The following is a 13225-nucleotide window of genomic DNA, read 5'->3' as shown; positions in this document are numbered from 1 at the left end:
TCTTTTTCATACAAGCTTTCATGCGGAAAATGCTTCGTATCGTATTTATGGTTTTTGTTTTCGTATATATAATGATGAGAAAATCCCTGTATTGAAATAAATTTGGAAAATAATAAAAATTAAGAAAAGGCCCAATTAAAGGACCACTAATGCCAACAACTGGCACACTTACCCTAATAACCAGAACTGTTCAGTAAAATGAAAATAATTTTAAAATATGTGCCTTTTTTATATATCTGTATATGCGGCATCACTGCCGGTTTTTTCCTCGCTCGTTCGATCTTTTCAAACCAACAACAAGAAGTCTCGTTCATTCCCAGTTAGTTCATCTCCTTGTGAGCAAGTGTTTTCCTGCGTTTCCTTTTCGCCAAGAACAAAGTTTCAGCTGGTGTGTGCCTGATTCCCTCGTGTATTGAATAATTCGGAGTTTACGCGATTGTTAAGCGTATTCGTTAAGTTAAAGTTTCCGAGTGTTATTCACGGTGAGTACAGTTTTAGATTCATATTCTGCTTTAAGTTTGAAATGGTTCGGGAAAGAATACCTTGTTTCAATTCTGGGAAAACTTGGTCGATTTGTGTAGCCATCTTGAAATTTTGATCAAAAGTAGAAATGTGTATCTTGTGTCGTAGAATGCTTTAGCTTGTTAATGAAGAACAAATAGAGAAATTATATATGAAGAATAGAATGATTCTATGTTTCATTTAAGATTTGTCGTGTAATAATCATTATTTTAAAATCCCTTGCATTGGAAGAGGTAATACCAATAACGGTACTGAATGATCCGTTAGTTCGGGATACATTGTACGGCGCTACGCCCTTGCTTTGTTGTAACCAGTGTTGCCAATCAACTAAGTTTCTCTTTACCCTCTTCTTCCCATGGTAGCATCAGCAGGGGTACTTTGGAGACGATCTTATTCGATTTTATTTTGCAAGCCAAGGGAAAAAGTGTTTTAAAAGTGCACGTTTACGTGTAATCGTTTTAGTGTCTTAGGCGCACTTCTTTCTTATGTGCGCTGAAGACCTCCAGACAATTTGACCTACATGTGCACTTTTATCACACTTTTTCATTTTTGGAGCAGTCCAATTTTTGATGCAAGCAGCAATATATGTTTCGCTTAAGTATTTGTTTTCCTGCAATCGAAAACTCAGCTGGTTTATTTTTATACTTTCATCACTGGCCTGTTTTTTATACTTAGACCAACAATTGAAATCGCCGACACAACCTATCATAAATAATTTCAAAATTTTCAAAGCTTATGGACTTTAATGTATTCATTTGATAGGAATTCAGAGGATGAATTTTTAGAAAAGTTAAATTTAGGGATTCGCTTCAAATTAGTTCTGCCGGGCTGTGGAGCATTCCAAAGAGAGTTCTTACTAAAAATGTAAAGTAATTTTTATGTAAAATTTTGAAGGGATTTGTTAGGAGAACTGAAAGTGAATTCTATGGAGAACTCCAAGGTACTTGAAAGTGAAATTCCAAGAAAAGAAGGAGAATCCGATGAGAATTCTGAAAATAATTTAATGAAAACTATGAAGATTTTCGAGAAATAATGTTAGCAGTATTTGAGGTAAATTTCAAAGGCATAACCAGAAACCAGAAATCTGTAAAATTTTACAGAAATCTCAACAGCTGAACGCTCGGTAAACAGTTTCACAGATTTCCTGTAATTTTTCACAAATATCTGTAAATTTTTCACAGATATCTGTAAATAATTATAGGAAAACTGTAAAATTGTTTACCAAACGTTCAGCTGTTGAGATTTCGGTAAAATTTTACAGAAATCTGTAAAATAATCTTAGTGTGTACCAACAATCAATACGAAACTAACGATTTCAAATTGGCTCACTACTTGACTAGCCTATTGGTCCCAAGTAAACGATTAACGTACCCCATTCTAGTCGAAATTCTACTACTACACAATGTTTGTTTTGATTCGCTATGAAAGTTTGACAGATAAAATGAGCGGTTAGTGGATTTTCCTATGTTTCGAGGGGCGAATTGATTAGCTTGGGACCGAAGATAATACCAGAGCTGAGCCAAAAAGTTGAGCTCGTTTCTTCGGGACCTTCTGGTCTTAGAGTTACCTCTATGGGCATACTATAGAGATTTTTTTATGTAAAGCTACACCAGAACCGCCGTACAGCCAAATTATTTAAAAGAGTCACCAACCATGGATACGTTGCGTTATCAATTTATTTGAAACGCTTGCCAGAAATTGACGGGCTGGTTGAAAACGGCCAACTAGTTAGCATATTTATAATTCGAAATTTGAACTAGCCTACGACTAAAAATCTCCTTAACAAAGAAAAAAATTCGAAATTTCCGAAATCTATTAGTCGGACCATTTATGAACCATTCTAACCAATTTACGGACCATAAGGAAATTTATGTCCATATCGTAAATAACTTTCGTAAGCACGCCATCGTTTATTGGCAATATGGTTGAAAATTTTAAAACTACAACACTTCGGAAATTTCGAATTATAAATGTGCTAATGCTAATGTGCTTTCAACCAACCCGTCAATTTCCGGCAAACGCTTCTAATAAATTGATATTACGTACACGCAAAATTCAGTATATTTGTAGTTGTGTCAAAATTTCAGCTCAATTGATCATAACAAAACATAGTTGAAACATGCCAAAGTTGGCTAGTTTGTATGAAAATCCGCCTATTGTGCTAATTTAAAGGCCTCCACTGTATAGAGCTAACATTTCACAAACTACTTAATAAACACAGGTAGAAGAAAACATCATTTAAAATTATCAAAAACGGTTCCTTTTACATAGCGTATTTCCAATGTTTCATTGTATGATACATCTGGTTGTGCACGAAAACTACGAATTATCTTGTTTTAATATTCAAACCGGCATTCAAACGTACTGATAGTTCCTAGTATAGATAGATACTATAGATTCCATAGATAAGCGGAGGCGCAAAAAGTGTTTTCGGCAAACATGAAAAATAAATGCTTTTACTGGCATTCATGAATAATGTTCATGCCATCATAGAGCCTTATTCCGTTTTCCGCGAAATAAATCAGAATATGGAGTGTGGAAAGTGTTTTGTGCTCATAATATTGCAATACTTCCCGTACTTCCCCCGCAAAACACACCTTGATGACGTCATGCTCGTTTGGCTACCTAATTGACAGTTCGTTTGGCTACATTCTACTTTGCCTCCACTTATCTATGGAATCTACAGTGTCTATAGTTTCTAGTAACGCCCGATTCATTTGATATCATTTGCATCCGATCCGATATCTCGATGAACATTTCAAAAGATCCTATCTGCTTTGATCGATTCCTTCATCGACTTTCTTTTTGGATAACCACTGCTATGCAAATAGATTTTACGCTATGTTTACCACATAGTTTGATAAAATAGGTTCTCATCTAGTGTCCTCAACGTTAAATACAACAGGTAAAGGGATTGAGAATTATCCACGGCCCGTACAAATTTTAATTTTTTTGTATGGACAATTGTCTACGCGGGGGGAGGGGGGGTCCAAAATCCCAAAAAAAAAAACTGCCTACGTAGTTTATGAACAGACCTTATTGACTATATGTCAAGCTAATAAATCATCCAGAAAATGGAAAGTCATGAAATGGTATTAATTTTTAGGTCATAAAAATTCGGAAGCGATTTACTTGATATGGAGATTTTGGTATTCCGCCCTTTTCAAATGTTAGTCTAGATTTGAATCGGACGTGATAGATTTTCGAGCAAAAGTTAAGTTAGTATAAGTTAAAGTTTCATGTCGCATTGTCGGTGATTAAACTGCAATCCAACATGTGATAGCAATGCTAGCAAGGTATAAACGGTATAAGCAGTAGCAGTTCTTACTGAAATTTAGTATAGCTCTGCAAACGTCAACCCGCTTCAGTAAACAACCGGCATTTGGAAACTGGTATATGCTTATGTGGTTAAGTTTCCCATTCGGGTGCAACACGAGAAAAGGGCCTATCATTATTGATCGATTCTCTTCGTCGATTTTCTCTTTCGCGAATAATCCGACTGCAAATGAATTTCCCATCCAGTGTGTTGTTTCAAGCGCAAGCTAACATCATCTTCTGTCGAACTGCGAGCTTAGCGAGAAATTCGTCTATGTTGCCGTGGTAGTAAACCAAAGAGGAAGTCGATGAAGATCAACGAGGATAGGCCCTTTTCAAATGCTACGCGAGAATTCTGGATTTGCCTTAAAATAAAGTGGTCTATTTTTCGTTCCGCTCCCCGTGGCCCAATACATAGTTTAATATTATAAACAAAAGATTTGATTATCGAAATCTGTGTATTGTTCGCTTGCTTTCGTTCTATTTACTACTACAAACGTCAGCACATTATTTGTTCCCGCCAGTAGCATACCCCGCATTGCAGTGTTTTGTGCAAGATCAGCTATCAGATTCCCGGAAAGCACACGATGATGGTTCACAAGTTATAAGATCGAGTCATTTAAACTTGAAAACTTCGCGCGTACTGATTTGGTAAGTGCACATGGGTTGCATGCGCGTTGATATAGGAGATATAAAGGCGGAAAATGTGAAAACTCGGCTAAAACTAAATAAGTTGCTCATCCGTCCGTGTGCGGGGGCGCGTGCCTTCGAGCTTGTTGTCACTCATCCGCAAACAATTAATGCACTGTGTGGTGGCATAAGGAGATCTCTGCAGCTTCTTTCTTGTTTCTTTTCTTTTTTCAACCGTTTCCAAGTAATTAATATCTTTTGCTTTCTTTTCGTTTGTAGTTATTATTATTATTATTTCTTAACCGTTGGATAGCTTCTTAGTGATATACTATTTTCTTTGCCTGCGCTGCGATAGTTGCGACAGCTAAATATTATATGTTTCTTCTTTTCAGTAAGTCTGTACCATCATGAGCGAGTGGGACGACGTAAGTATTGTGGTTTCTACTTTATTATTAAAATTCCTACCTACTTTGCATGCAAGATAGAAATGGTTCTTCTTTTAAAATTTTGCTCTACAGGACACCGGCACTTCGTTCAGTCAGTCGAATTACCGGGGCGCAGAGGACAACCAGGACTCTGGTTATTCTGATAACCGTCGTGGCGGAGGTGGCTTCAGAGGTATATTCATGTAAAACCACGTTTTGTATAGCATATGCTAACTAAGGACTTCTTACTCTACCCAGGCAGAGGAGGGCGTGGCGGTCGTGGAGGCCGTGGAGGTCGCGGTGGTGGTTATGGAGGTAGCCGCGAAAACGGAGATGAAAATGGTGATGGTTTCGCGGACGATTCGAACGGCTATGAAAACGGTTTTGGGGGCGGCGATAGAGGAGGGTTCCGTGGACGCGGTCGCGGAGGCCGCGGCGGTCGTGGAGGAAGAGGCGGAGGTCGTAGCGATTTCGGTGGAGGTGACAACAATGAAGAAAATGGCTTCGGAGGCCGTGGAGGTGGCGGATTCAGATCCCGCAACAGAGATGATAATGATGACAACAACAATGAGGCAGGAGACGATCAGGTTAAGACGGAAAAGCCAAGAGAATTGTACATTCCTCCGGCCCCCACCGAAGATGAAACCGAAATGTTCGGATCCGGAATCAGTTCCGGAATCAACTTTGACAAGTTCGATGACATCAAGGTCAATGTAACAGGAGAAAATCCGCCGAACCCGATCAAATCGTTCAGTGAGTCGGGACTGCGTGATTATCTGCTGAACAATGTGCGGAAATCGAACTACACGAAACCGACTCCTATCCAGAAGTACGCCATTCCGACTATTATGGACAAGAGGGATTTGATGGCCTGTGCCCAGACTGGCTCTGGAAAAACGGCCGCATTTCTGTTGCCAATGATCAACACACTGCTGAACGATAATGACGACATGGTTCCCGGAAATCCGTTCGTGGTAATCATTGCACCAACCCGCGAGTTGGCATTGCAGGTAAATTAAGTTCTTATCAAGTTCCATTCGCTTACTTACCAAGCTTTCTCCTTTTTCACCCACAGATTTTCAATGAAGCTCGCAAATTCGCCTTGGGAACCGTTTTGAAGGTTTGTGTTGCTTACGGTGGCACTGCTACCCGACACCAGATGGACAACATCAACAACGGTTGCCACATCCTGGTTGCCACGCCCGGTCGATTGTTGGATTTCGTCGACAAACAAGTGGTGACGTTTGAGCGGATCAAGTTTGTTGTACTGGACGAAGCGGATCGTATGCTCGACATGGGTTTCATGCCGTCGGTCGAGAAAATGATGAACCACGAAACGATGCGTCCGAAGGAGTCAAGGCAGACGTTGATGTTCTCCGCTACGTTCCCTGGTGAAATTCAGGAGCTCGCGGGGCAATTCCTTAACAACTACGTTTTCGTAGCGGTTGGAATCGTAGGCGGCGCTAGCACTGACGTGGAGCAGACTGTTCATCAGGTGACCAGGTTCCAGAAACGTAAGAAGCTCGAAGAATTGCTGGAGAGTTCCGAACCCAAGGGCACGCTGGTTTTCGTTGAAACAAAACGTAATGCTGACTACCTGGCGTCGTTGCTGTCGGAAACGAAGTTTCCCACCACGTCGATTCACGGTGATCGCTTGCAGCGGGAACGTGAAGAAGCCTTGCGTGATTTCAAATCCGGGAAAATGTACATACTAATTGCTACTTCGGTAGCCGCTCGAGGACTGGACATCAAGAACGTATCCCACGTGATCAACTACGATCTGCCCAAGAGTATTGATGATTACGTTCATCGCATCGGAAGAACTGGCCGTGTTGGCAATAAGGGCAGGGCCACAAGCTTCTACGACATGGAAGCTGATGCTGGCATTGCAGCGGATCTCGTTAAGATTTTAACCCAAGCCGGACAGAATGTGCCTGAATTCCTGGAAGGAATGTCTACAGGAGGAGGTTCCTTCGGCGGTGGCAACCAGTTCGGTGGACTGGATATCCGTTCCCGTGATGCTGGCGGTTCCCGTGCTGACGCTCAACCCGCGCAGATGGAACCGGAAGAAGAGTGGGGTTAAGTCAGACAACTATGGTATATGGTTGAATAAGAAATAGACTGGATTTTTTTTATTCATTTTTTTTATAAACGATTTTCACCTAACTTAAGTGCAGATGGATAGGCAACTTGAGTAAGCTTGAGTAATTACAATTTCTGTTTTTTAAGTACGTTCTTGTGAAGGACGTAATGACCATCTTCATAATCGAGAACTGTTGAAATATAAGAAAATTGTCCTGAACAATTTTCGGAAGCATCTGACAGCAAAATAAAAACCTGTATCCTGTAGTTCAGTCCCTTTCGTTCTATTTGTCCGAATCTACTCTGATGGCAGTTGAATATAAAAAAAACACGTATAGCATGTCAACACCTCTAAAATTTTCTTAGCATCTTTAGACGGTCTCTATCCTGGGTGATTGTTTGCTTTCGATTTGACCTGGAACCAAGTGTCGATAACACACTCCTTTGCCATAGTGGTTGCCTCGCTACGATTTAATGTTGAATTCCAATCCCGCTGTTGCTTGCTGATTTCGTTTCTGCTCTTCCTTGGTGTAACGGACCTACCTCCAATATTTCCCTTCGCTATTATATTTCTACTGGAGCTTAACGCGTGCCTTCAACTGAGTTCTTGTAGAGTAAACGCTCGTATAGTTTTAGTACGTTAGAAGCGTTAAGCTGGGTTTAGACTAGGCAAGTCAGTTGAATTTAATTGGCTTGAAAAGTTGAGCCTGGTTGAACTTTTTTCAATTCAAGTGAGTTGATCAAGTCAGTTGAATGGCATGGTTTACACGTTCATGTCAGTTGAATTCAACTGTCTTGATCAATAGACTTGCCCTGTCTAAACCCAGCTTTATTGGCCTATTCTGCGCGGCGTGTGAGGTGAGCTGACACGCTGTCACTTGTGAAGTGACAATTGTCATCTCGGGTGAGGCGACTCTCCGTGCAAATCAAATGGAGAGTCACCTCACCCGAGGTGACAATTGTCACTTCACCATCACTTCACTGTCACCTCACCTCACACGCCGCGCAGAATAGGCCTATTAGGTTCCTATAGTTCAGTATGGAGTTTCCATACACAACTAACGGAGCCTAAGGCTTCTGACGTACCGCAACTATAGGAGCGTTTACCCTACGCCTGTCCATAAACTAGGGTAAACGAAGTGGAGGTACGTTAGTGCGTTATTATAGTGGATATCGTCATACCATTCCGTACAAAACGGGTTCCCCATACAAAAGGAAAGTTTTTGTATCGGAAATCCGTTTCGACCACAGTCTGAGCAATAACAATAACAATAAGAATATCTTTTTGAGATTTTAGCAGTCACGTTTTGTTTGTAGTTTATATTTTATTTATTTCATTTAATTATCGTAAATATTAGTTATTCAATAATAGATAGTTCATCCATATATTCGTACTTTGACGCGAAGCGCTGTGGATTATAAGATGCTCGATGACCCTCGAGGGATCGATTTTGCTTACTGAGCAGAAAATCATGGATTTAACCCCAAGCTCTTCCACAGCACAATAAATCGTCCACCATTTGTATTTGATATTGAACATTAACCTCGGAAACTATTTGCATATCAAGCGAAAACGTAGTCCTGTATTGTCGCAAAGCGTTATGGTTCTGAGATGCTCGATGACCCTGGAGGAATCGTTTTTGCTTACTGAGCAGAAAATCATGGGTTTAATCCCAAGCTCTCCGTCATGACTCTTAAAATTTATGATCACTAAACAAAATGAATATGTTCTTTCGATAGCCGGCTATCGATAGATTAAATAAACAACGAATAAACAATACATACTTTTGGTTGCATCACCAACTTGAGGTGAATCCTAACCGAATACCCTACCCAACCCTCCAACTCCGTAGCACTTATGAGGGTGTCGCTAAGTCGGTGGCCTCTCGTTAAGTAAGTACTACATCAACATTTCCTTCCCTATCCCTAGTTATGGTAAAGATGGGCGTGGCCGGGAATAGCGACAGTCATGCTTCTGTTACTCTTGTTTAGATTGGAACCAATGTTTACTCCTCAGCATTATTCCTGAAAGTAGTCTAACTGAGAATTTCAGAAGAGACGTGAGTGTCGCTAGTATCCAATCTACGAAGTATATCATAACAACGCTAACGCTAACGCTAACGGAAATCCGTTTCGACCACAGTATCTACTTTGTAGGGGTGAGTTTTTGTAATGTTTTAGACACCCCTCAGGGGATGGCACCTTAAGAGGGGTTCTTCCTAAACTATGTAGATGGTTTTTTAGAGTGTGACTATCGTCGTTCGAAACGGATTTCCCATACAAAAAAAAGAGAATAGTGGTAGTAGTAGTAGTAAATTTTACGTTAATTTACTGTTTTTTAAGTTTCAACATTTGATTTAACATTTCAATTGATTAGCCTTTGACTCTTCATCTTTGTTCTAGCTATTGGTTATTATAATGTGATGATTTTTTTTTTTTTTTTTTCTTTCTTTATTTAGGAGATTTTCAGCCGTAGGCTGGTTCATCTCCGAGAGACCCTGAAGTGGACTCCCCGAGTAACGTGGTTTAGATTTTTTCGGTGAACCCTGAGGGGGTTCTCCTGGGTATAGATGTGCTTAGGGTGTTCCCTTGGTACATAGTGGTTTTTACAGAGTTTGTTAACGTTTGTGTTTTGTGGTTGTTCAGCGTGATTGGCGGTTCATAAAAGGGATGGTCGTTGTGAAGGGTAATCAGATAATCGTTGTGTGGTATCCAGTCTAGAGTCAATCGGGTCCGTGTTCGGTGCGTTGTTATTTTGTATAGGGGGTCGGTGATTAAATTTTATCGAACAATCCAGCATCTTTAAGAAAGGTTATTAGAGCAGCTTCCGTGGATGGGTCGTTAGACAGGGCATTGCGTATGTTGTCCGGGATTCCGTTGTGGACCCGGATGTTCTGGAAGCAGGGACAGTTAACGATCAGGTGTTCGACAGTCATTATAGTGTTGCAGGTGTCGCAATACTTCTGAAAAGATGTAGCGCTGCCCATATTATGGGTTACTCGGGTGTGTCCAGATCGGAGCCGAGATAGGATCTGTTGTTCCCGTCGACTCGTAGTGTCCTTCCATTTGAATATGTCGTCCTTTATTTTTCTTAAGAAAGGTCCCCTTTTTGTAACCCACTCTTGGTACCAGGCGTCTCGAAGGGTCGTTTTCACCCATGTTTTTATATCTGAACTGGGAACAGATGTGGTAGTCATCCGGCCGGTGCGCCCAGTGGCGGCGAGATGGTCTGCTTCGCAGTTACCGCCTATACCACAATGGCCAGGTACCCAGACAAATGAGGTGTTCGGTGGTGCGGTCTTTTGTATGCCTTGGATCCAGGGATGTTTTGATGTTGCTGAATTCAAGGCACATAAAACGCTGGCAGAATCTGTTAGAACGCAAATGGGTTTATCGGAGGGCGTAGTGATGGCTAAATAGATGGCCGCGGCCTCCGCCGAGAAGACGGAGCATTGATCGGGAAGTCGAAAGAATAAACTGTTGAACGTATCTGCTACTCCGTATCCTACTTTTCCCGCAGCCTTGGAGCCGTCCGTGAAGCGGTGTTGAAACTTGGCATACTTAGTTCAGAGTAACTCCGCTAGGTGGCTGTGCATAGCGTGAGAGTTGTTCCCTGTCTTAAAGTGCTTGGCAATCGAAAGGTCAACATGTAGGGTTGGTTCTGTCCATCCTCTGGCTCCGATCCAGTGTAACCTGGACACGGATGGGAGTTCCTGATGGACCAGGCTTCCTAGGGCTCTATTCCCCTCTCTGAGGAGAAAGACCTCGTGGTTCCCAGTGGTCTTTTCTAGGTAACTGGATGTTCTGCAGCTCAGCGTTTCGGCGATTTGATATTGGAACGGCAGTACACCAAGTTCAACGCATGCCGATTCAGCGGGTGTAGAGGGCAGAAGACCTGCGACGATCCGGATGGCCTTGTTGTAGGTTGGGGCTAGATGCGTGGTTAGAGAGTCTTTGGAGAGGCAGGTTAGTTCAATCCCATAAAATAGTCTACTGTTTACGGTGGCCTTGGCTACCTTTAGTAGGATCTCTCTGTTGCTGCTGTGGTGTGGTTTTGAGAGTGTTCGCAGGAGGTTTAGTCGCGTACGGCAATTGGCTTTAGTGTCAGTAAAGTGTGCGTTGAACCTCAGCTCTCGGTCCAGGCGCACTCCGAGAACCTGAATGGTCTTTTTGTTGGGTATCGGAATGTTGTTCGCTAAGATGTTCGTTGGTATCGGCCGATGGCGGGAGCGGCATAGATGGGAAACCATGCTCTTTTTTGGGGACAGTACGAAGCCGGCCTTGGAGGTCCATCTTGAGATGGCTGATACAGCAGCTTGCAATTTTCTTCGCAATGCTTTGAGGGTGCGTCCGATAGCTAGCAGAACGATGTCGTCTGCATATACAAAGATGAATATTCCTTTTGGCAGGTCACTAAAGACACCATTCATTGCAACCAAGAAGATGGTGACCGCAATGACGGAGCCCTGTGGGACTCCAGTCTCTTCCGCTCGGGGTGAGGAGCGGTGGTTTCCAATCAGAACCTGAAAAGTTCTACAACAAAGGAAGTTTTTAACGAAGTGAAGGATATGGCCACTTAGACCCCAGTCAACCAATTGTTTTATGACCTGAGGGGTCCATGCGCGGTTATATGCGTTGGCTAGATCCAAGGCCGCTATGTCGATGTGGAGTTCCTCCTCCATCGCTTCCTGAAGTACGTCTCCCAGGCCGGTAAAGTACGTTCCGGTCCCGTGGCCGGGTCTGAACGCATGCTGTCGGTGATCGAGATGGTCGGCGATTGACCATCCGTTCCATGACTTTGCTGGTACAGCACGTCAGTGAAATCGGACGGAAATTTTCCGGTGTTGAAGCAGCTTGTCCCTGCTTTGGTATGGGGACTACTAGGCTGTGAGTCCATTCTTTAGGCAGGGTGTTGTCCGACCAAATTTTGTTTATTATATTTAGCAGTTCGATTTTGGTGTTGGGTGGGAGGTGTTGCAGCATGGGATATCCGATGTCGTCTGGACCAGCAGATTTACTTTTGCTACGGGATAATGCTAGATTAAGTTCTTCGAACCGAAAGGGAGCGTTTATATTTGTTGGCATTGGGTCCTCCGGGATGGCAATGTCACGAATACTCTGTGTGGACGCATGGTTTTTTTGTATGAACGCCGTGTCGTAACGATTAATGGCCGAAAGTGAAGCGAAGTATTCTGCTAATTCGTTGGCGATGGTTTGTGGGTCTCGTGTGAGCCCAATTGGGAGACGAAGGGCCATCCCTCTGGCCTTTCTCTTTCCTTTGAGGGCGTTGACTCGACTCCACAGCTCTGACACCGCTTGGTTGGGGTTGATCCCCTCCAAAAATTCTTCCCAACTACTTTTCTTAGCATCCCTGATGATTTGCCGGCATTCATTTCGCTTGGAGCGGTAGAGCTCGGTAGCTCGTTCCTTGTCTGGGTGATTCATGGGTAGGCGTTTGGCTGCACGAAGAGCTTTTCTTCTCGCTTTAATGGCAGACTTTGCTTCTGGACACCACCAGTGTAAGGGTTTCCGGCCGGGGTTTGAACTGGTCTTTGGAATGGAAACTTTTGCGGCCTCAGAAATGATCTCCATGAGTTCTTCAATGCTTGCCACTGGATGGTCGATGTGTGCCTGAGTCACGGTATCGTTGAAGAGTTCCCAGTTAGCTTGATCGTAGAGCCACCTGGGACGCCTTGAGGTCTCTGGAGGTTCTCCCCCTAACAAGATGATGATAGGATAGTGGTCACTCCCTGCTGGATCATCCAGAGTTTTCCAGAGGAGGCGCCCGGTAATGGCTGAGCTGGCTGCAGAGATGTCGATCGCTGTTTCGCACTGGCCACGGACGAAGGTGTTCGATCCGTCGTTGAGGGTCACTAAGTCGAGGGACTCGATAAGTTCCGCTATGGTAGCACCACGGAGGTTTGCTTTAGAGCTCCCCCAAGATGGGTGGTGCCCATTGATATCGCCGAGGAGTATAAGAGGGCCATCAATTGGGGCCAAAACTCGTTGAAGTTTGTGTAGAAGGTCCGGGATTTTCCCGTTTGGTAGGTATAGGTTGATGACTGAGACCGGGAATGGGGATTCCAATTTGGCTCCTACGATTGGGAGGTCGGTATTAAGGTCGATAGGGATGAACGGAATGCCATCAGCAATTCCGAGGGCAACCGAGTGATAAATATTGCTTTGACTGCAATTGTTGATCCACCGGTATTTGCCTGCAAGTGTGCGGTCTAGCTGCATTATGTTGACTC

At 43.0% G+C, this 13225-nt stretch overlaps 1 protein-coding gene across 2 annotated transcripts; it reads left to right on the top strand.

The window, feature by feature from the left end:
* The first annotated feature begins 334 nt into the window (after positions 1-334).
* On the top strand, positions 335-7234 carry LOC135706548 (ATP-dependent RNA helicase vasa). Of its 2 annotated transcripts, none has more exons than XM_065228189.1 (5): positions 335-482; positions 4860-4892; positions 4986-5085; positions 5151-5902; positions 5968-7234. In XM_065228189.1, exons 2-5 carry the CDS (start codon positions 4875-4877, stop codon positions 6973-6975), a joined length of 1878 nt encoding a protein of 625 aa, XP_065084261.1. In that variant the 5' UTR covers positions 335-482; positions 4860-4874; the 3' UTR covers positions 6976-7234. The 2 variants fall into 2 exon arrangements, with proteins under 2 accessions (XP_065084261.1, XP_065084262.1); XM_065228190.1 differs by lacking the exon at positions 335-482 and adding an exon at positions 4330-4488.
* The last annotated feature ends 5991 nt before the right edge of the window (positions 7235-13225 follow it).

Source organism: Ochlerotatus camptorhynchus, unplaced genomic scaffold, assembly GCF_037179485.1.
Source record: "Ochlerotatus camptorhynchus isolate MF236.1 unplaced genomic scaffold, CSIRO-AGI_Acam_v1.1 ptg000284l, whole genome shotgun sequence".
Taxonomy (NCBI): Eukaryota; Metazoa; Arthropoda; class Insecta; order Diptera; family Culicidae; genus Ochlerotatus; species Ochlerotatus camptorhynchus.
This window is presented reverse-complemented; position numbering and strand designations above follow the sequence as displayed.

Coding starts and splice junctions, on each gene's coding strand:
- LOC135706548 (XM_065228189.1), top strand. Junction 5,086..5,150: donor TGGCGGAGGTGGCTTCAGAG/GTATATTCATGT, acceptor TACTCTACCCAG/GCAGAGGAGGGCGTGGCGGT. Junction 5,903..5,967: donor CCCGCGAGTTGGCATTGCAG/GTAAATTAAGTT, acceptor TTTCACCCACAG/ATTTTCAATGAAGCTCGCAA.